This window comes from Neopelma chrysocephalum, unplaced genomic scaffold, assembly GCF_003984885.1.
Source record: "Neopelma chrysocephalum unplaced genomic scaffold, ASM398488v2 Primary Assembly neopelma1_67, whole genome shotgun sequence".
Classification (NCBI taxonomy): Eukaryota; Metazoa; Chordata; class Aves; order Passeriformes; family Pipridae; genus Neopelma; species Neopelma chrysocephalum.
This window is the reverse complement of record NW_020897726.1, coordinates 4,311,830-4,335,598: the sequence shown is the minus strand read 5'-3', so window position 1 is coordinate 4,335,598 and position 23,769 is coordinate 4,311,830. Positions and strand designations below refer to the sequence as shown.

The following is a 23,769-nucleotide window of genomic DNA, read 5'->3' as shown; positions in this document are numbered from 1 at the left end:
TCTCATTGGTACAATATTTATTTTAATGAAAACACTTAGACACAAGTAAATTGCAGTCAACATTTTGCAATTTTTTTTTAATTAAAAGAAGCTGTAAAGCATAATTATAACCTATGGTTTCCCCCAAGTGTCTGGAAACTGGCCAAGAGCTATTGGTTTCTGTAAGATATTAGTCTTACAAACAACAGAAGCTGGATTTTGAACAGGGAGAGCTGATACTTTGTATCATGTCTTTGGTGAGTTATGCTTTTTCTATCTGTCTACCTCTTCATTTTAAAATTTGTTAGCTTTGGGGTCAAAAGAGCACTCTAATTTACATGGACAAACGAACCTACTAGACAGGCCACCTGAAATCAGTTAGTTCAAAGGTAAATCAAAGACATATTTGGTGCCTCTCCCATTTCCTCTCATGTTCTAAGCCATTAACAGAGGATTTAGTTGCAGTGGTTCCATCATGTGCAATGTTTAACATCCTGAAATTCCTCTTGACAAAGAGGGCACGATCACGGGAGATACTAACACACCTGACTCTATCCTGGTATTTTCTCAGTGAAGAAGAATAGCAGGATACAAGAATTAAATGGTGTTATGAGATCAAACCAGTTATTCAGTCTTTTTTCAGCCTTTTTTTACTCTGCATACCTGTTATTGGACTGCTTGAAGATCCCCCTGGAAGATATCACAGGAAAAATTCAGGAACTGTGGAGCTCTGCTTTACTTATTAACTCCACATTTAGCTTTGAATCTTTTCAACTTTAATACTACACCAAATTTATCTCCACTGCACACACTTATTTGAATTGAGGCTATTCTTTCAATCCACTGTTCAGAAGCAATTCATTGTCAATAGAAAAGCATATACATATGGATTGCTAGAAATATTTTGTTCAAAAGCAGCTGGTGCACATGCAGTGAAGTTTCAGTAGTGTTCCATAAGCATCAATTCCACAGTGTAGTATTTCTGCTACTTTGTGTAAGCCAGGGAAAAAAAAGGCAAGAGTTAACCCTCCCACACTAAAAGAGGGACAGAACTTAAAGGGAAAAAAAAGGTAACCAGACATTTGGCTTACAATAAACTAAAACCCTATAACTAAGCCCCCTCACCATCCTCAATGCTGTTTCTTCAAACTGTATTTATTTGATCTATTTACAAAGTTTACATCGAGATCTAAAACCTCCAAACACTTCCACCATGACTATAGCATGAATTATGCTCACTGGCAAGAACCTTAGTTTTATCAACAAAAATAACTATACATAAATCCACCTTGGGAAAGTAAGAAGGCCGCAGACACGACCCCAAACAAAAGGTTTCAAGGGAATCTACAAACTGTTCCTGAGCTGCTTCACCACATCTTTAGAAAGACTTTGCCACAGTTAGCTTTTGGGTTTATAGTAATATGTACAAACAAGATTTTTTCATTTAAGAAGAAAAATAACTTTGTACTAGAATATGGGGAGTGTAAGAATATAGAAAGCTCTTCCTTTTGACATCTTTTTGCCCATCAAATCTATAAGCCAAGAGTCTTCTATCTGTCTTTTGATAATGAATATATCAGAGGTGAGAAATATCTAAAACCAGACAGGATTTTAACAACTGGCAAAAGTAAATGGACTTCAGGATATTTCTGCCTCTGCTTGACTAGCATTTCAGCATGTTTCCAAAGCAGTGAGGGTCACATTACTTATCCTGATTAGCTGCACACTACTTCACAACTAGGTTTCATACACATCATTGAATTTATAATTCAGAATATGAGTTTGCAGTTAGAAGCTGTTGTTTTGGAGGGAAGAAAGAAGGACAAGGACCATGTAACATTATGTTCTGACCTTCAGATAATTTCTGGGGGCAGTTTATATAGCATTTATCTATTTAGTTATCTTAAAAAATACACTTAAAATCCTGACCTCTCAAAAACTGCCTGCTTTTTCCAACACTGGTTCTGTTCTTCGGGGTGGTTTCATGGTAATAAAAAGCACACCAGACAAAAAGTAAAGCTAAATGGAAAAGTCAAACAATACCCCCACAGTATACCAGCTATCATCTTCTGCTTGCAGCATGTCAGCATAGCACATGGTTCAATCCCATCAAAAGGGCAGAATAGACTGGACTCCTGAAACACTACATCAATCAACTGCTCCTTAACACTGCAGGTATCACATCAGAGCACTAATGCTACTTTAAGTCACACAGACAGACAACAAAATTAAGTATTGGTTACTCTCCAGCTGGCAAAGTTAACAGAGGGTCTACATGAGGAAAGTCATCAGTAGTAAAATGAAAATGGAGGGTTTAAAACAAGAGCCTCTCAGAGTGCTTTCAGTTGCAACCCATGTTAAGCCCGATCTCCAGAGTCAAGATCAAAAGTGCCTAGACATGTTCTCACCAGAAATGTCTTAACTTCATAATTCATTCCCTGCACAAGAAGTTCATTGACTTTAGCTACAGAATGTAAGCAAACAGATGGCTTATGCTGCCAGGAATGTGCTGAAGACTTAAAGAAATATAAACCCAGAGGATTCAGAAGTTTCACTGACCCAAGGGAGAGGGTAGAAGAAAAGAGAGAAAGGAAGTAGTAGACAAGACCACTTACACATATCACACCTTCTGAAATAAGAACACAAAAAATAGCATAGACATCCTTAGCTTTACATCTGATTCATCAAACAGAAGTCAGAAAGGAAAGCATTTCTTGCTCAAGAGTATCTGTTACGAAGGTCAGTGTGTAAGATGTGCAGCTGAAAGATACCTGCTAACATTAAGCAGGTATGAGCCTGTATTGCTTAACGTGTAAAAGATATAATGAGAAACTGGAGGGGAGGGGAGTCTTTAAAAAATAAAAAAAAAATAGCTTTGCCTTTTTGTTTTAAAACAGAAGACTGTAAAAAAACCCAAACACTGCAAGACAAATTAGCTCCGGAGTATAAGGATGAAGAGAAGACAAACACTATTGCACTATGGCTCTGAACAAACTTAAAACAACTTCCTCAGCACTACTGAGGGCTTCAAGTTTAAAAAAAAGCAATATGCAGGCAAATAAAATTTATAAAACATTTTCTAATCTGAATTTATCAATAACTTTTTATAGTCAAACCTAAAATCAGGATGTGTTGGACAGCTTTTACTAAAGTTTTGCTTTTTTACTATAATCTTTCTGGATTTTTGATATTTTTGGATTTCAGTAAAGCTTTCAATCCAGTCTCTCACAATATCCATCTGGACAAAATGTCCAGCACACAGATGGATAAACACATCATGTAGTGGGTGAGCAATTGGCTCATGGATCAAGCACAGAGGATAATAGTGAATGGGGTGGCATCAGACTGGGGACCTGTCACTAGTGGGGTTCCACAGGGTTCCATGTTAGGCCCTGTGCTCTTCAACATCTTCATAAATTACTTGGAAGCAGGACTAGAAGGGATACTAAGCAAGTTTGCAGATGATAACAAAACTGGGAGGAGCTGTTGACTCCCTCGAAGGCAAGGAGGCCCTGCAGAGGGATCTCAACAAATTAGAGGGCTGGGCAGTCACCAACCATATGAAGTTCAACTGCACTGGTGCAGCTTCACCTTGAATATTGTGGCAGTTTTGGTCACCACAATATAAGAAAGATATTAAGCTGTTAGAGAGTGTCCAAAGGAGGGCAATGATGATGGTAAAAGGCCTTGAGGGGAAGCCATATGAGGAGTGTCTGAGGTCACTTGGTCTGTTCATCCTAGAGGAGACTGAGGGGAGACCTCACTTCAGTCTACAACTTCCTCGTGAGGGGAAGAGGAGGGACAGGCACTGATCTTTTCTCTGTGGTGACTAGTGACAGGACATGAGGGAATGGCCTGAAGCTGTGTGAGGGGAGGTTTAGGTTGGATATTAGAAAAAGGTTCTTCACCCAGAGGGTGGTTGGGCACTGGAACAGACTCCCCAGGGAAGTGGTCACAGCACCAAGCCTGACAGAGTTCAAGGAGCATTTGGATGATACTCTCAGGCACATGGTGTGACTCTTGGGGATGGTTCTGTGCAGGACTAAGAGTTGGGCTTGATAAACTTTGTTGGGATCCTTCCAACTCAACATATTCTGTGATTCTGTGGTCCTAATATTTCGCATAGAAGATCGCATTTGTTTTACCAGCCAGCACTGCCAGCCTCCTGGGAGACTGGGGGTCCATGCCCACTGAAACACTAAGCCGGCAGAAGGAACACGCACAAACAAAATGCACCCTCTTCCACCAAACAGCTGTTCCTTCAACACAACACCCAGCAACAAAGTAGCGCTTTTTTAACTCACATTTTGATGGACAGTGAATGCCTTCACAGCTGTGACAAGTTGAATATCACTCAAAAGTATGATGCTCAATTATTTTGCTTGAGTTTCCTCCCTTCTTTCTTTTAACGGTTTCTTAATACTCCGAAAAAGGTAATTTACTCTAATAGCAAAGACTTGCAAGTATAGAATTTGACTGCTGCTTATGCTATTTAAAATGAAAAGCATATTATAACAAAGCACAACTCATCATCTTCACACAGCATGCATAGTTTGCTATCAACAAGATTAGAATGGGTGGGAGGCCTAGAAAGGTATACACGAAGCAATAATCTAAGAAAGCAGCTGTCTTAGAAGCCACAAAATGCATTAGGGATCTAAATTCATTAGCTGTCACTTCTGCAGCAGTGTTCTGGATCTGATCGGGAAGCAGTTTAATTCCTGTTTCCCCTCATGTGTCCCACTGCATGTTCCAGGCACAATGGGCACATTCCCCTTGTTTAAATTTCCAGGGAAAAGGAGAGCAGATCTTGCTTTTGACCTCACCCTTTAACTAGCCCACTCAAGAAACAATGGATCTGAGATCTGGTCCCTGTAGTGTGATGGTATTCAGGCTCCTGGCTCCCACAGAGAGCTCTCCCAGTCAACTACACATTATTTGCTTGGGGCACCTTTCTCCCCCTCCTTTTGAAGCTGGACCTGGTTCACCCGAAAAGGAAAGGTTGCCTAGGACTGAGGTAAAACAAATCAGAACGAGTCTGAGCCTGATGCCTGAAAGTTGGCAACACACTCTGTCTCTTCATGCTGCTTTGTTTTTTAAACCTTTAGTCATTTCGTTTTAGGGAAAAAAAAGCACAAACCCACAACACACACAGGCTAGGGAGTAGAGATCAGTATTCCCATTTTCTTACTCTCAGGCCACTGAAGTTCAATGATTAATGCAGTGTCTGAGAAGCTCCTACATCTTGCATTATTAAAGTAGCACCGCTGTGCAGCCAATGTAAACACTGGAAGTCCTCTCACTGGACTTTTAGATTTCCATGCTGGAAGAGGTGCATCTGACAGCACTAAGCCTATGCAGAACTAAATTTGAGGTCTCCTGCTTTTCGGATGAATGCTTTAATAAGCACAAGTACACACCAAACATATTTCAAGAAGAACATGTTGTAACTTCAGCTGTTGGTTTTGAATCAAGTGGACAGAGTACTTGAAGTATGGTGCTTTGATTCAGACACTTCAGCTCCAGAGCATACCAAGAATTCAAGCTTATTGCTGGTCTCTGCTTTTGCACTGGGTCATTTTAGGCAAATATGATTTTGTAACCTGAATTTCAGAGATGCTTAATTCTACTTCTTAGTTCACTCTTTGCTATTTTTAAAAAACACAACGCATGAGTTGGAAAATACTACTTGTTCTTTCCTGAGTCTCATCTTTGATTCACTCAGTGGCAAAGTAGAAGTAAATTTTCAGAAGAGCTGGTGTATCCAACTGAAGTTTATGTTCAACTGGATGAATCTAATAAAAGCTCTTTGTGCATCTCTTTATAACAGTATTGACATAACTTGCGGGGTAGTAAAAGAAAATAGTTTCAGCAAAAAAAAATTCCTCCCCTCAATTTTGCCTCTTAATGAAGGGTGCATGGGTATGTGTATTTAATATCCATGTTTTAAAGATAATATTGGCTGCTTTCTGCTACAATAGCTTTTCTAATGCTTTTGTAGTCATAGCCCTGCCCTTCTGCAAGACCTAAGGATGAAATAATTCATAAGAAATTATGTAGGCAAGTTACTATTGAAAAATAAAATAGCCATAAAGTTCCATTCCCTCCCTCTTAAAAAACCTGAAGTTTCATACAAGCTGAAAGAAGGGCAAAAATTAATCTCGTGGGTTTTAAATTGTTGCTCTCCCTCATTCACCCTAGAATATGAAAACTATGAGCTAAACTCCTGAACAACTGCAGTACACTGCTGGTCCAGACAGCTCTCAGTGGAAAGAGATTTAGAATTATATGGTCTAATGGCAAAAATAATTTTGTTTTGTTTTGTTCCAGGAAAGGTCTGGGACTTCAGATCATTTTAAAGAAGCTTGTTCAATTTAACTGAAAAAAATAGTATATTGCACATGTTTAATAGCAGTTATATGCTCCAAGACCTCATCTTTAATCTGGGAGTCATTGAAAGAGAAAACCAAACCAACATACAAAAACCCACAAAAAAACCAACCAAACAAACCACCAAAACAAATGAGCCTCACCACTGATAACTTAATACTTCCAATTATGAGAGCTCTCTCTACAGTTTGTACTTGTATTCCTACAGACAAAATATCAAATCCCTATTTACCTAATTCATATTCCCCTAATTTCACCTAGACACCCTGACAAAAACAAGAAGGAAATGAAGAGACTGTATATACCTGCTGAATGAATTTGAAGTCTCATATTTATCTCCACTTCTGGGAAGAGGAAAGACAGAGAAACGTGCACACTGTACCAATATTCCTCAGTTAAACCAACTTAAGGTTTTGAGTGACTTTCCATCTGTTATAATTTTTGCTCTATACACAGTTTTTGTAACAAACAACTGTGTGTAAATTGAGGAAACAATAAACAGAATTAAGGCTGGGATTACAGCCTGTGATGTATACAGGTAACTGTACTAACAGCAAGGTGTGTGTGCTAACAGATAAACAAACTCCATAAATGAAACAGCCCACTACTTCTAGGAGGTCTTTGCATTCTTCTTTATTTTTTACTATTACATAGACGGACATCCCCAAGAAAACAGAAATAGTGCTAGAATCATTTACTAAAAGATATAAAGAGCACAAAGTGAAGTGATCATGGTCACAAATAATGATTACTGTATAATATCCCTAGCAAGATATGGTCAATGCTGTGAACAAATGCTTCTTTTGGACTGAAGGAAGAGAGTTAATCTCGGAACTGAGTCCACACAACTCTCATTTGTGGGGGAAAAGCACCATGTAAAAGCTGAAGATCATTCAGCTGTGTGAGCAGAGATCAGAAAGCACGTTACATTTTTGGCAAGCTCCAAAGATGTGTTATGGCAGAAACAGATGAAATAGCACTGAAGTGCAAAACAAGTGACTGGCTAAATCCCCTATATCCTTTAATTTCTTTGGCTTACTGAAAGGTTCTTAACTACTATACCAAGAAGGAGCAGCTAAAGAAAAACACATCTTTATGCACAAGGTGACAAGCCATCCTTCATTTTATAAGGAGAAGCCTTACACTTACGTTACTATTTCACATTGAGGCCTATGACATGACTGACTTGAAGCACTTGTGAAACATAAAACATAATCTCCTTGAGTTTCTTTATAATATCTAATTAACAATAAATAAGACAATGTATCTTTGCTAATTTTTCTTCTTCCACTGAAAAAAATGTACAAAAACATTTATTTGCTGGAGATAGGGAGGGGTGTGTGCAAAATCAGTTCAACATAACATTTCCTTCAGAGAAAATTAACACTGACTAACATCTACAGAAGTCTGAATGACTCCAACCAGAGAGGCAGTGATTGCATGAACTAATGACTAGGGCTCTCTTTGCAAGGAATGATCATCTAAGTATGCTGTAAATTGCTGAAAGAGGGACTTCAACCTGAATCTATCACTTGCTAGAATAGCAACTTGCACTCCTGCAACACATTTTTCACCTTTTTCAGTTGGCTCTAGCTGTAAGTCCACCATATATAGATAAATCAGACTTGGGCTAAAAATATGTTGTCACATTTCGAACTACTTTCTTTGCATCAAAAAGCAAAAGAAACTTTTAGTTCTAAAAGAGACTTAATGATCAGCATATCCTGGGAAACAAAGTTTACAACCAGCACTTGAAAATCCATACTTTCATACCACATTTTGGTATTTTTCCTGTGTTTTACAATAAGCAATAGGTATTTTCCTTTCTTATATTTCAACTTCAAATTGTTTAAAGAATGCTCTATAGACCAATAGACTATGGCACTGCTACTAGAGAATGAATTTCTATGTATGGGAGCAAAATTGTCAGAACTCAGGTGCCAAAAGTGATCACCCTACCATAAGAAAGGTTAAAGAATACTATATCAACTATGTAAATATATCATTGCAGAATAGTCACATGCAAGAAATGTGTTCACCTTTTCTGAGAATAAATTTCTACCAAAAAAAGGATTTTCTTACTTAAGCACATTCTACTTCCGTCAGTATTTGCAAGACTTAAAATCAGTACGACCAAACCTCTCAGGAGCACTTTGGGGACTTGGATATGTAGAAAGTGACCATTATACATCAAGTCAGAAAGCAGTTAATATGAAAAACAGGAGTGCAACTCCAACCAATATTTTCTTAGAGGGCTGGCAGCAAACTGCCAGATGCATGTGTGACCTCAAAACAACCCTTTGCCAGATGCCTCTTTAACCTCTTACAATTGCATCAACTTTTAAGAAGACCAGTACATTTTACCATTTTATTCCTTTGGTTATGAAAATTAAGAAGATGTTCTTAATCGAGAGATTTAAAGTGTTTGGTTCTATGCATTTTTGTCTCTTAAAGCCCCAAGCTCTCTAATACAGCAGCACATACTTCTTTTTTCTTGCCAGGATTAAAACTGCTGTACAAATTAAACAAGAAGTCTTCATCTTCTTTCTTTTCTCCTCCCTTGAGTCTGTGTTCAAAACCAGGCAAGTTTTTGAGAAAGTTGTGAGCTAAGGGCAAGATAATATTCAGCCAAAGCAAGCAATAAATCACTTTTAATACTATATACCATTTTTAAGTAAATAACCTTTTCTTTCATAAAAAATATGGTATACATCTTATGTTGCAATCAACACAAGCCAATACAACCATTCATATTATTCGGATTCAAAAATGGCCTGTATGCTAACATTTTGAGAAGGGCATTTCTGCAAATTTAAAAATAATCAAATTCATAGCATGGAAGCATCATGAATATATTCCAGGGGCTCAAGCCCTAGAAAGAAAAAAACCGAGAAATTATGTGGAATGAAAAGTAAGTAGGTCATGTATACTAAAGTGTTAAATATACTAACAGCTGATTTGTGGATGAAAGGACTGTTTTTAAAATCTAGAGTACAAGTAAATGAAGAAATGCACAGTCATTTGTCAACAAAAACATACTTTGATGAGGCATTAAAAAGCAAGATTATCTGTGCTGTACAGAATCCAAGGGAAATAAAAGTATTTCCTTTAAGAAATATACCTCTTTATACAGCAAAACAATGAATTTCAGTTGTTCTGTAACCCAGATCCTTTAATCTGCATAAGAGATGCTGAGTTCACTCAACCAAATCACTACTGGCTTTCAGAATACAATCAACACATGCTTTTCAACAGTATTAATATAGCATGAAGCTTGTGCTCCTAATTATTCATGTTTCTGCATTCTGTTTTTTCCCCCTGCTGTAAAATATGCAAATTTACTTCTTTGTGTTATTTAGGTCCCACATGGGCCTCAACAGATCTGTTTGGAAGGAATTACAAGCCAACATCTAGATACATGCTGTCAACATTTCAAGCTTCATTGTTTTTATTAGGTTGGAATGTCATTATAGATTTGATATTAGGCTTTAAAAAGCTTTTTATAAATCCGTTGAAAACCTACAGTCTAATCAAATGGTGTACTGATAATTACTACTGCACTTTTGTGTGTGAAAGGGGGAGAGCAAAGCCCTTCAAGCCTTGAATCCGACGGAAATCCCCATCTAGTGGCACCACTGAAAACCGCAGGTTGTTTTTGTGGGAAATTAGTCCCCAAGAGGATTAGTTTGACTTCATCACTGAATGAAGGGGAGACATTACCTCCTTATGCAACTAAGGATCGGTAACAGGAGGGGACTGTTTCTTCTGAATTCCTCCTCCTCCCTTTTCAATCAACTCTGGCTGTAAAATTCAATGCCCAAATGAGCTACTAAAGATTTTTAAGTATAAAACCCATAAAGCAGCACGTCAGGAAACAGGTCACTTTAACTACAGTAACTTCTCAGTGTGCATCAAAAGTGTTCACTTACAGTGGCACAGGCTGATCCATATAAAGTATTCTTTACACAAAAATTTTAAAAGATATCCCCAAATCTCAGATTATTATAAAGTTAGTATTAAACATTTTAACCTCAAACAATATAATGAAATAGTAGCTTGGTTATTTGAAAACTGCAAGGTTGGAAATAACTACACAAGCTCTTACTGTTATATAAAAAATATATATTATAAGTCCATTGATGCAGAAAGTGAGAGGACATTGAGACACTGCTTTTCTCCCAACTGGCACAAAGCCTTGTGCATTTCTTTAATGTAATAGAATATTTTAAAACACTGCAGCAGCCCAACCTTCCATACCAGCACCACTAAACACCCCTTAAATATTAAAGAAAAAACAATGTAGAGATTCACAGGGATCTACTACACATTACTACTGACTCCTAGAAAACAAACAGCAGCAGTAATACTACAATTTTACAAATCTCTTAATGCATTTAATCTTTGAGGTGTGTATGCAGAGGGGAGAAACCAGAAAACCATTTGATTTACTGTAATAAACTAGGATGGGTGTAGTCCTTTGATTTGGGAGTCTCAGTATATTAAATTTCCCTTTCATTACAGACTCACTCTGAAAAATTTATAAAATTGCACGTTTCTCTCAGAAGCAAATATTTAAGAATTTTTAAAAATATATGGAGAGATCTGTAGTACTAAGATCAATATGAAAACAGTAAGGATCTTATTGCCTTTTTACATGTTGGGTGACAGTAGGGGTGTCCCTTAATTCAAATATGCAATTTATCCAGTTCTTCCTTCCACAATACCAAGCAGCCCAAAAACTATGTGCATACAAAATAAATTCATGGCAACACAGAAACGGCAAGTTGGAGAGGAATGTATGTAAAATGTATGTAAAACATGTAAAATTGGTCTTTGGAAAAACAGTCCAGATTTCCAGAACTAAAGGCTGACTTGGGTTGATAATTTTACTTTTTTGTATCTTCAGTACAAAAGACTTCCCATTTGTTAAGGATGTTCTTCTGCAATATAACTGCAGTTAACAAAGGGAAACATCGAGTTGGATGTAAAGCATACTTTTCACAGCCTCATAGATGAGTGAGGATGCTCCTGCCTACAGATGAGGATGATTCCATAAGAAGGAATTATAATACTGAATTAACTAAGTAATATAGATACTGAATACATCAGAGGAAGGTTCGAGTACCTCATTTAAAATAAAGCCAAAGTTCAAATGCCTTACATCTAAAAAAATGAAACAGAAAGTTGTCCTAAGCTCAAGGAAGAAAGAGAAGTTAAATATGTCTCAAAATCAGATTTGTCAGCATCTGCAACTGAGCTTTTCTCCAAATCATTTACTCCATTCCAATATACAACATAAAAAGATCCCTGAGAGAAAACAAAACAAAACCCAAGAACTCTTAAATCCATGACAGTGAACTCAGGCATGGTCAAAGGATCAGACCAAGAGCTCCTCAGAGAACTGTGCTGTCTTCAGACTCTCGTGAGAGACAACTCAACCATCCTGGCTGCTGGGCCCTGAGTGCACTGGGGGGCTCAGCAGCCCCTTCCCCAGCCCAGGCCTTTGGCTGTCTGTGCCCACAGCCAGCACAGAACACAGCACAGCCTGAGCACCTCCATCAGGGCCAGGCAAAGATCTGCAGGAGAAGCCTCAATTTTTGGTCCTTGGCAAAGGCACCCTGCAGGGATGCCTGTGGACTTTGATGACCACAACCCTCTGACCAGACTTCCCGGCCTGGCCTCAGATCTGCCTAATCCCTGCGGACTTGTCTGGCAATCACTGGACTCTAGGCTGACCCTGGTCACTGTCACCAGATGTGCTCTGTTGTCCTTGCTCAGGTAGTGTGGGACTGCAGTGCTCATCAGTGCTCGACAGCTTCTGCCCTCTTGGCACCCTCGCTTGGCTGCAGACTCACTTGCCTGGTGGAGCCATCAGCACTTACTGCTCCTTCATACTGGCTTACTTCAAATTTTTCTGGAAAAGTAAACAAGACCCTGCACATCAGGATCTTAAATTGAACCTAAAAGCAAAATTAACTTCTATCAGTATTTTTTAAAGAGGACATACAGAACAGTTATAAGTAATTTTAGTTATTTATGTAACTTTTTTATCATGAGAGTGATGAGACACTGGAACAGGCTGCCTGGAAATGTTGTGTTCAAAGTCAGGCTGCACAGGGCTTTGAACAACATGGAGGCAGGTTGGACTAGATGATCTTTAAAGATCCCTTCCAACCCAAATCATTCTATGATTCTATGATCTTTCAGTTGCTTCAAGCAAAAACCACTCACCACCCACCCCAGTGGAACCATCAGCACCATGGGGATGTTTGCAGAGTTTCTGACCATCTTGCCAAACACACATGGGAAGCAGCACTGCTGTCTCAGTTTTTCAGTTCCTGAACTTAGACTGCAATTTTGACTACCAGTCGCATAGATCTTTGAGATCAATGGGAGATTTTTAGCTGTGTGCCAAACCCAAAAGCTAGCATTAAACCCATATTTTTCTCTGTGGCTAGCAACAGTAGGAATGAGTGGTAGGTTGGAATTTATTTTACATTACAAAAGCCACAAAACATAAGAAATTCCTTGAGAAATATTACTTTCCAAGATGCCCAAGCTAACCGAAAACTTACTTGTTTTCTTAATTCTGGCATTCAGAATGTTAACGTAAAAACAATTTGTGAAGATCAGGAAAACCTTTGAAACATTTTTTTCATATTTCTCCACTTGATCAAAAACAACTGTATGTGTTTTGCCTATTTCATAAGCCTCTTTTCTCTTTCAGAATAATAGTTCTGCTTGTTACAGAACAAGCACCACTTTTACAGCTTCATGAAGAGATGAGATGGCCAATAACCAGAAAATAAATGAATTGGTAGTTAGACATAAAAATGCTTTAATCCCTGGTAAAAAAAATATTTTATATTTATTTTGTAGAGAGAGAATTATGAATTATTTTTTCTTGACTCCTTCACATGCAGTATTTGCCCCAAAAGCTAATATAGAGAATTTCTTTCAGCTACTACACTGTAAAGTCGGTTTTGTTGCTTCCGCTGTTTTTATGACTCATCTTTCTAGTCAGATATTGAATTTCCAATTGCATTGATACTTTACAAGGAAAGGTAGATTTAAAATATAGCAATATATAACAAGACTTGGAGAAGTTATGAAAAAAAAGAAAAAACCCCAGATCTTCAGGATTTGACAGGGCGATGGCTCTGGTGGATCTTTCTCAGTAAAGCACTGAACTTGCTTCCTCCTTTTTCAAATATCAAATGATGCAGAAAGATTAAAATAATTAAATATTGTTAGGTAAATCACACTTAATCATCTACATTTAATTTTGATGATCAGTAGTCTCACTACATTCATTACTGAATAGACTTCATTCATACTTTAATGAAGAAGGCATTTTATTCTTTCTTGATTAGTCCCATTCAAACTTGCAGTAAGAGTCCTGGATGCCCTTATCAGTAGTGCATGATGTGAAGAATCTTCCAAGGGATTTGTGATAGACAAGCTCTTCTGACTACAACCGTGGGAATCAGGAGCAGGTGTCCCCTCAGGATGTATTTTTCCTCTTCTTTCTCCAGGAAAAAAGGCAAAGCACTTCCTCCCATGTCCACATAATACCAATGAACTAGGCTTTTTGTTCTTATATGTTCTGAAAGTTCATATAAATTCTTATATGTAATGAAAGACCGGGTTTAGGAACTGAGTTAAAATGTAAGACATTAAATTCTCAGTCCTTTCAAGAGTGCTCACTGCCCACAGTAGTGTTCACAGTATTGGTCCTATAAATATTCTGCTGTCTTAAAGATATTTAGTGTTGGTATTCTAGAATATTTGACACCAAAGTTTAAAAAAGCTCTAGAACATTCCCTCTGAGTAATAAAGTAGTAACTAACAGAATAGCTAAGTGATGTGGTTTGGGTTTTTTTTTCTACTGACACTATTCCTAGACAAAAACACCCCTTCTACATAAGTATCTACTTAAGTGCTGACCCACAATTCTGCAGCTACATCTGTCTTGCAAGACAGTGATATGTTCCACTGATAAGGTTGATGGCAGCTCTTTTCCCCAGTAAAAGTTAGTTAAGATGAAACTTACAGTCCATGTGATTGCAGATTGTTAAATTAACTTCTGTCTGAGCAAAAAAATAATAATATATAGAAAAAATAAGAGAAGACTCTAGCAAAGTATCATTCTTAAGTTTATATTTAACAGATTAATTTAATGTGAATTTTGTGAACAAAGTTTAAATAGTCACTGACAGCATTTCAGGAAAAAGGAATGAAGCTAAATTGAATGCAGAATCAGAACCAGCAATTGTGGGACTCAGAAACATTAGAGTGCAGAACTCTGCTTATCACAGAAATTGAAATGCTAAATGGTCTCTGGACTTTTGGGGGACGACAATGCAACTCCTTTGACCCTTACAAGATGTAAGTGTTGCAGTGACTTGATGTAGCCAGTGCAGGTGAAAAAAATCTAGTAGAAGCCATTAAGCGTGACAACACAGTCACAGATATGAAAACAGATTTGTTTTAACAGAGAGCTATCACAAAAAAATCTAAGTTCTCCTCAGAAAGAGTTCCAATAGCCTCTTGTATTGTTAGACTTTGATAATCTAGAGGGTTTTGTGACTTGCAAATGCTCAGGAAGTAACACTTTAATGGAGAAACACTGTAAGATTCCTGATAAGAACAAGTCAGTAAATCAGAGCAGCAAAAGTTGAACATTGATGATGACAGATTCCCAAGAAGGAAAACAAATTTTCAAAAGAGGAAAAAGAAAAGGATCAGTTTCAGCATGACAGCAATAAATTTTTTATCTTCTACACACTTGAGCCATCCTGCAAAACTGTGAATTTGATCAAAGCTGCAAATTTAGCCAAGTCTCAGGTGACTACACTCCAGATTAGTTTTTGAATAACAAGAAGACTTTGAAAACTCTAAACCTCTTAATTTTTATCAAATGAGTCAGATTCTGAGACAGAACATCTACATTTGCCATGACCAGAAATTCCCAGATGATTCTTGGCTTCTAATATAGAAAGTCTGAGGGTAAAATGAAATGGAAGGAACCTGAAAAAAGCCAGTCCTTTAACAACTGCAGTAAGATATTCTATTCCCACAACTCTAATCATAAAGCTGGAAGCCTAAATTTTAACCTTTCTTGTTTTGTAAGGATGTAAATTCTCCTTGCTCAGAGTATGAGAAGAAAACAAGAAACAACATTTTCAATGCTCTTGAATATAGTTCGGATCTATGTAAATAAAACTTCAGCTATTTAGTCCAAATGAGGAGACCACGAAAATTAACTTCTTCAGGAAAAATAAGAATACTGAACGATTTTTATCATTCAGATTTTTATCTCTTAACATTTCATTTGGTCTAAGCATCTCAGAGAAACTTCAACATTTTAAAGATGAAAGAATTATTTTAGATAGAAGCACCACTTACCCACAATAACAAATCCATCTGCTTCTCTCTCTGGCACTGTAACCTTCTTTGAATCTTGACTTTTTCGGAAGAAGCTGAACATAGTCTCTTGGGGGTTTTTTTGTCTTCTAAGATGCTACCTAAATGAAGACAAAATATGTTAAATAAATATAACAGAATTAATCATAAGAAGTTCATACCATTCCAAAGGCCACATACCTGATATTACAGCTTAATCTTTATTATCAGATTTGAAATATCAGCCATTTGTATGTCCGACAGATTGCCTTGTTGATGCAGCAATTTACTTCAATAGGCAAGAAGAGAGTGAAGTATAAAAGGCTTCTCTACAAAGTTAGGAGTGGAGTGGAATCATTAAAAAACCCCACAACTTCGACCTTACTAAAGGAACATGGAAGAAGGAAACCCCCTTCAGCATTCATCCAGCATGTTTTCATATTTTTCTTTCATTTCTAATTGTTGTTACACAAACTTTCTCATCAGAGATAGTTCTAAAGCATCTAAAATTTTAAGCCCAAAACACGATATTATAGAAAATGCAAGTTTATAATGCAGGAATAATTGAATGAAGCAAATTGCCCTAGATATTTTCAGTTGTAAATGTCTGTGAATCAATTAAAAAGAGCAACCACCCACCCCTACAATATTAGCATAGTAACTGTTTTCATTTTCCCCAATTGCAATTTTAAAGATGGCCTAACATATTTGTGTATATTTGATTAACAGTTACCACTGATTCTCTAAAAAGAAACTACAACAAAATAATTTTTTGCTAATTTTTGCAACAATAATTCACTAAAAGAATCCTCCAAAGCAGCTAAGAACTCCATGGCTAGAACAAAACAAGGAACATATTGGAATAAAAACATGGACTGCAAAAGAAAATTCTCAGTATATCCTCTCTCTCAAGACTGGAAGACTACACAGAAGTAATTCTGAGTAGCTTAAAAGGGACAAATTAATATTAAAAACCCATGAAGGGACCTGTGGAGGTACGCTCATCTCCAGCCCCCGAGGGCTGAACTGGAACGCCTGGACAATGCCAACTATGGAGCAGCCTGCGGTCTGGCTGAAACACATTATATGCTGGACACAAAGAGGAAGGTTTAAATAAAGGCATGTGAAGATCTTCTCTACTAATATACCCATATAAAATTCGGAAAAGTAGAATAATGTTGTTTCAGCTTTGAAGTAGAGTTTGAGGAGCAGAATCCTGATTTATTTTGCAGACATCAACATGCTAAGGAGAAGGTACTGACAAACCAATAGCAACATCTAATATACACCTCCAACAGTGGGAAGGAGTCCAAGGTAAAGAATTAAAGAGGCATACAGTGTCAAGTTTCAGTAACATAATTTCACACTAAATGTAACAAAGAAGAATCTTTAGAAGGTAGAAAAGAGAGAAGAGTGCTACTGTGAAGTGTGTGGATTTAAAAAAAAAATAAAAGAAAGAACGATAAAAATCCTGGATTAATTATTTGCTTGAATTCTTCACTCCCCACCTAAATGTTCAGGGTAACATAAATAAGACTTTTTTTGCCCTAGACAGCGACCTGCAGCAATTAACTGCACAATCAGCACTGACTATTCATAAAAACTACCTCAAACTCTGCTGTGTATAAATAGATCTTGGTAAAAGCAGCAACAATTCAAACTGTGGCCTGATACCTGAGACTTGCAGGCTGAATACCCCGCAGCCTGGCCAGCTACTGCTTGCTTATGCTGACACAGTGCAGTTTCTAGCAACCAAATGAACTACACTGATGTACACAAGAACAGAACAAACCATTCTGTGATCCAATCCCTGGTATACAGTAATTAAAAAAAAAAACGTTACTTATCAGGCTTCATTCCCTTTTGCTTGTTTTCCTACCTTAGCAAGTGAAATACTGATATTTCCAGTTCCATGGAGATTACAGAGTAGAAACTCCTAATTATCTCATTTATTCCTTACCTTCCCCCACACCCAGGCTCAACACATGGCGCCAGCAGCATATTCCTTTTTCAGCCCTCAGGGAATAAGTCTTCTCCTGCTACCAATTAGGGTTGTCAGTCCCATAGCTCAAGTGGTAAAAACCTGTGCTGTAATGCTCAAGAATCAGGTTTCTGCTCCAATGATGTATGAAGGAGAGGCAGTTGCGGAACAGTTTAAAATGCAATTTTACCTTCATTCTAAGTGTTCAACAACAAGAAGCAAAATCAACTAGATGTGTAAAATCTTACAGATAGCTTTGGTAATGGCTCCGATTCCAGTCAGCCACTTCAGGTACCAGAGCTGTAGTTGCTCCAATCACCTTTTTTTTCCTCTTTTGAGATCTGGATTACTGTACAGTGTTCAGCTCTGTCACATAATGTCCCCCTTCCCTTCTTTCTTGCACAAAGAAAAGCATCTTAATCAGTATATACATGGCACAAAAGACTTGTATAGGGAACCATGCACTTGTAGTCTTTTAAATCCTGCATACTTAACATACCTAAACTTCACTGCTTAAAAGACAATACCCATTTAAATTCTGAGTAAATTAGCAATCAGGACAATTTGATCTAACCAAATTAATGTTACAAACACTTTCACATACTAGATTTTATCCTTTCATTTACAGGAGACAGCCTGAGTATCCCAACTTTTCCTGAACCCCACAAAATTCACCTTAAACATCAGTGTTCTTTACTTCGTAATTTTCAGTTTCTGAAGTAGCTTTAGCTTAATTCTACTGCCATCAGTATTTCTCTAACAGAAAACAAAACAAAACAAAAAACTAAAACCATACCAAAACCCACACATACTTTTGCTTGAAGCAGAAAACCAAACAAAGCTAACGAAAGTACTCCCTAAGCTCAGGCCTCAAGTGTTAAAACCGCTGGCCCAGCACTAAGAAAACGGTACATGTTGCATTTTGTGATTGTGAATGTGGGGAGGAGGTACGGAATCCACATATTAAAAAGACTAACATGACGCTGTTTCTTTCTCGAGGTGTTCACCTCTTAGAAACAAAAGTTGTGCTTGTAGATCTCAGGTCTGTGTAACGTATGTGAAGGAAAGAGTTCAACAACTACCACTTCCAGCATTTCAGCAGCTTTGCTGAACACAATATTAAGTGTTATAAATAAACTAAATAACAAAGAATTACTAACAAAATAGAAGGGGGGCCCAGAAACAAAAATTAGAGCTGCATACGGTACAGTGTAGGTAAAGGAAAAGCTGTGGACAGGCAATGCTGGAGCATTTGTGATATTTGCTCTTTTAAGAATTTTATCAACTGTGGTACTTCAGAAGTAAACATAAATCTCTCCAGCAACGGGAAATGCAACCACTAAATTTCTTGAATTACATGTTAAAACAGAACAAAGCCCCTGTCCAACGAAGAAACACAGAGCTGAATAGAAACACTCGTGCTCTTGAAGATAAGAACACAGTTTAAGCACTTGCAGAGTCAGGCTGGAGTTTTACTACTTGTAGATAAGATGAGGTTTCAGGTAATGAAAGCTCAAAACGACCAGTTTCCATACAAGTTTCATTTCAGAGTAAAAATTAAATTTGAAGTCTGGAGACCTGGATGCATCGTCACACAGACTTGATGAAAAAAAAGCACTTAGTTGTGGGGTGTTTTTAAAAGCTGTCAGCACAAAATCGCAGAAAATACACCCACCATTCAGAGATAGTACTACATTCCTGCAGTCATTTCTCCTATATAGCATAGCACTTTTTCCTTCCAGATGGGATTAATTTTATTTCTATAGGAGACCTGAAATTGAATTCACTGCCTAAAGATAAAAATCTCCCTTGGTAGGAATATATTATTCTCTTCTACTCATGTTTCCCCCTCACAAAAAAAAAAAAAAGTGAACACAATCGCTGATAGTTAAGAATAATGCTTTCGGCACCACTTCAGTCATTAGCAAGTAATAAGCTGTGAACTATAGCAATTCTGTGAGGCTGCAAAAAATATTTTGTCTTTCTGTGAGGCTCTGAGAACATACGTGGCACTGGACAAAGATGAGTTACAGAGCTACACAAAGGGGTTAATTTATTCCTCCTGCATTTTGTCAGCCTCCTTTGACAAGAACTATGTGTGACCTTTGAGCCAAACCAATACATTAAATCCAATAAATTTCTTCAATGCAATGAAGATCCTAGTATATTTAGCATTACTTTTCAGCCTTCCCTGAATGTTCACAATACTGGAGGAGGAGAATTGTAATTTAATATTAAAAATACCAAAGATGCAGACTAAGATAAAGAGAGGATGCCCAGGACTACAGCAAAGCAGAACTGCAGTGGCACTGTCAGTAATTACATAAATGATGAAATGAGGACAGAACAAGATACAAAACTGACCCTAAAGAAAGAACCAGAATGATTTCACATCTAGCAGCTTAAGCTATATAATCTATGGAAGAAGGAAACAGAGCATCAGGGCAATTCTCACTTCCATATTACCATCTGCTGTGATTCACCAATAAAGCAGCAATCAGAAAAAGAGCAAGATGTTTACAGCCCTGTACAGTCCTGCTTACCATGAAAACAACCAATTTAAGAGTCAAGAACATGCATGTTAAAAAGATTTCTCTGTGACACCAAAAGAACAGTTTAAAAGCTTTTGGCCTAATGTAAATTACTATGAGAAGAATAAGAAAAAAAAGACATATAATTTCTTTTCTCTGGCATTAACATTAGTCATAGTCCTTTAATTTGTATTTCTTGAAAACAGAGGAATGGAAACACAAATACAAAAAAAAATGGATATACATATAACATATGTATATAAAATATATATATATAAACATATATAAAATATAAGGAAAGTAGAAATACTAAGAACTATGCAACCCAAATTACCATAGTATAAAAACACTTGAAGAGGCTGAATCATAAAAAATCAGCCACAATCAAGTCAGACAATAAAATCATAAGTGACAAAGGCAAAGCCAGGACTATTAGGTATTAAGTACATCGGTATTAAGACTGATGCAAACATTCAAACCCCTGATAGAAAATGCTAAAAGAGAAAGCTAGGTGTTTATTAGACACAATACTCAGTAGGTTGAAATATACTTCTTTCCCTGCAAACAGTTCTCTTTTGACTGCAAACCTTCAACAGCTGCTAAATATGATACAGACACAAATTAGTAAGATCTTATACAGCATTTTTCTAGCAGCTGGTCCTTCAAATCCTTCAGCTCTAGAAGAGCCACTGTGCAGCAGCCTGCTGCATCTTGCTCCAATAGCTAAATTTATGAGACCTCTCTTCTCAAGTCTCTGAAGATATGCTAAGGAGATGAGGATATTCTATTGCAAGTAAAATACTGAAAAGGTAAATGGCATACTGACACTGAGAAGATGACAATCAGCTAAATGTTCTCAAAGATATAACTCTGAGCACTCCCCAGTCACATGCTGGTTCTGCACAGCTTCTGGCAGTAACTTGTTTCCTTGGCAAGCTGACCCAAGCTACTGCCATATAACACCACTAACCCAGCCAACTAACAAAACCCACTTTGCACTGGTTAGCAATATGAACTGACCTGTGGCTGGTTAGAAGAGGCAGTCGGCACATGAGCAGTGTTGTGACTGCCCTTTTAAGCCAGAGCAGAGACAGATTTTCCCAAGTATTTCCTGAAACACCAGTCCTGGAAACGGAAAGAAAATCACAGAACCGCAGAATGGCTGCAGTTGGAAGGGACCTCCAGAGGCCACCTTGTCCAACCCTCTGCTAAAGTAAAGCCTTCTTGGGGCTGATTGTCCAGGATCATGTCCAGATGGCTTTTGACTATCTGCAAGGACGGAAAGCCCACAACCTCTCTGGGCAACCTGTACCAGCGCTTAGTCACTCTGACAGTGACAAAAGTGTTACCTGATGTTCGGGGGAACCTCTTGTGTTCCAATTTGTGCCCATTGCCTCAGGTCCTGTCACTGGGCATGACTGAAAAGCGATTGTCTCCATCCTCTTTGCACTCTCCTTTCAGGTATTTATATTCATTAATAAGAGCCCCCTAAACCTTCTCTTCTCTAGGCTAAGCAGTCCCAGCTCTCTCAGCCTTTCCTCATATGTAAGGTGCTCCAGTCCCTTAATCACTGCTGTGACCCTTCTTTGGCCTCACTCCAGTAAGTCCACGTGCCCTCTTGTACCCAGCACTCCAGGCATGGCCCCACCAGTGCTGTATAGAGGGAAAGTAGCAGCTCCCTCTACCTGCTGGCAACACTATGTCAAATGCAGACCAGTCATCTTTCCCCCAAGACCAATTGGAAGGAACCTCTCCACACAAGGGACAGACAGGGAGAACACATGGAAAAAGGCAAGATGTGTGGCAAGTGCCACATCCAGATGCCAGCTCTGTTTTACATCAGTTGCTCTAACCCTGGGGATTGAGCATAAGCTCTTTAATGGTGAAACAAAACGAAATTAACAGAACAGAATAGCTCAGTTGGAAGGGACCTACAATGATCATCTGGTCCAACTGCCTGACCAGATCAGGGAGGATCAAAAGCTAATGCATGTTATTAAGGGCATTGTCCAAATGCCTCTTAAGCAGTGACAGGCTCAGGGCATTGACCACCTCTCCAGGAAGCATGTTCCAGTGTTCCCTCTTAGTAAAGAAATGCTTCCTAATGTCCTGTCTAAACCTCTCCTGGTGCTGCTTTGAATCATTCCCATATATCCATAGCTCTGAGCAACCTGGTCTAGAGGAAGGTGTCCCTGCCCACAGCAGGGCGATTGGAACTACATGATCTTTAAGGTTCCTCAAACCATTCTGCGATCCACAGACAGCTACTGACAGCTACTGAGATAGCTACTGGACATCAGGGAGATGAGATCAGCATCCCCCTCTCCACATCCCCTCCGGAGGAAGCTGCAGAGAGCAATGAGAGCAATCAGCCTTCTTTCCTCCAAACTAGAGAAACCCTAACTCTTTAGCTGTTCTCACAGGACATTCCTTTCCCCAGCTTTGACTCCCTCCTCTGGATGCAGCTGTGCCCATAACTACACAACACTCCAACTGAGGCCACACCAACGCTGAATACAGCGGGATAATCACCTCTGCTTGTGCCTGATGCATCCGAGGATGCCTTTCGCCCTCTTGGCTACGAGTCCACGGTGCTGATTTACACCAGAGGGGAGCCAGCATCTAAAGCGAGATGGAAAACGGCGGGGAGGGGAAATATGGGCTGATTTACAAGGATTAAGTGCCAGGATAGGGGTAGAAGCGGACGGCCGCGTTCCCCGGCTCCCCGGGGCTCAGCCCCCGCCGCCCTCCCCGCGGCAGCACCGACACCATCGACACCCGCCCAGCCACCACCCCCCGCCCGCCGCCGCCGCCGCTGCCGCTCACCAACCTCTGCCTCCGCTTCCGGGTCGCCTCGGGGAAGGGGAAGTCCCGCCCCGTTCCCGGTGCCTCGGTCCCTCCCTCCGCGGAAGGCGGGAAGCGGCGCCAGCGATGGGCGACATCCACGAGGTGCCGCGGCCGCGCATCGCCACCGGGCAGCTGGCGCAGCACATCGGGCAGCCCGTCTGCTTCGTGGGCCGCGTCGAGAAGGTCCGGCGGGGTGTCGGGGCGGGGATGTGGCTGCCCTGTCGCTGCCCTGTCGCCCTGGGCAGGGCCGGGGCTTTGTCCGGAGAGTCCGGCGCCTTCCTTGGGGCAGCCCGGCGGCTCCAGCCGGGCCGGGAGCAGGGCGGGGGCCCGACGGATCCTCGGGGGAAGGTCCCGCTGCGGGCTTCTGGATGAGGCGGCCAAACCTGTGGCGCTTCCAGCTGCCTTGACAGCGCACGGGCCTAATGTCTTATGTAGATTTTAATGTTCTTTTGTAGATTCATCCTCCTGGGATGTCTTTCTTTTGTAGATTCATCCTACTGGAAAGCTTTTCGTGCTTTCGGATGGCGTAGGGAAACATACGACCGTGGAGCTGAGCGAACCTGTAAGTTAAGGAATGCTTTCGAAGTACTTAATGTCGCCTCTTGTGGATACCGGAGGGTTTGTCTCTTCTGAAAC

General features: G+C 39.2%; 2 protein-coding genes across 6 annotated transcripts in view; one reads left to right on the top strand and one right to left on the bottom strand.

The window, feature by feature from the left end:
• Positions 1–23,163, bottom strand: part of UMAD1 (UBAP1-MVB12-associated (UMA) domain containing 1) — a 77,844-nt gene extending 54,681 nt beyond the window's left edge. The window contains exons 1-4 of one of the 5 annotated variants that reach the window (XM_027684750.1): positions 23,117–23,163; positions 22,819–22,908; positions 21,307–21,411; positions 15,778–15,896 (exon numbers count right to left, since the gene is read on the bottom strand). In XM_027684750.1, the coding sequence (XP_027540551.1) occupies positions 15,778–15,859 (82 nt within the window). In that variant the 5' untranslated portion in view covers positions 15,860–15,896; positions 21,307–21,411; positions 22,819–22,908; positions 23,117–23,163. Of the gene's footprint in view, positions 1–15,777; positions 15,897–21,306; positions 21,412–22,818; positions 23,063–23,116 lie in introns of those variants that run through there. The other 4 variants (XM_027684752.1, XM_027684749.1, XM_027684753.1 and 1 more) reach the window with 4 other exon arrangements.
• A 28-nt stretch (positions 23,164–23,191) lies between these two features.
• Positions 23,192–23,769, top strand: part of RPA3 (replication protein A3) — a 3,061-nt gene continuing 2,483 nt past the window's right edge. The window contains exons 1-2 of the mRNA XM_027684754.1: positions 23,192–23,316; positions 23,621–23,695. Coding sequence (XP_027540555.1) covers positions 23,218–23,316; positions 23,621–23,695 — 174 coding nt within the window. The 5' untranslated portion in view covers positions 23,192–23,217. The remainder of the gene's footprint in view (positions 23,317–23,620; positions 23,696–23,769) is intronic.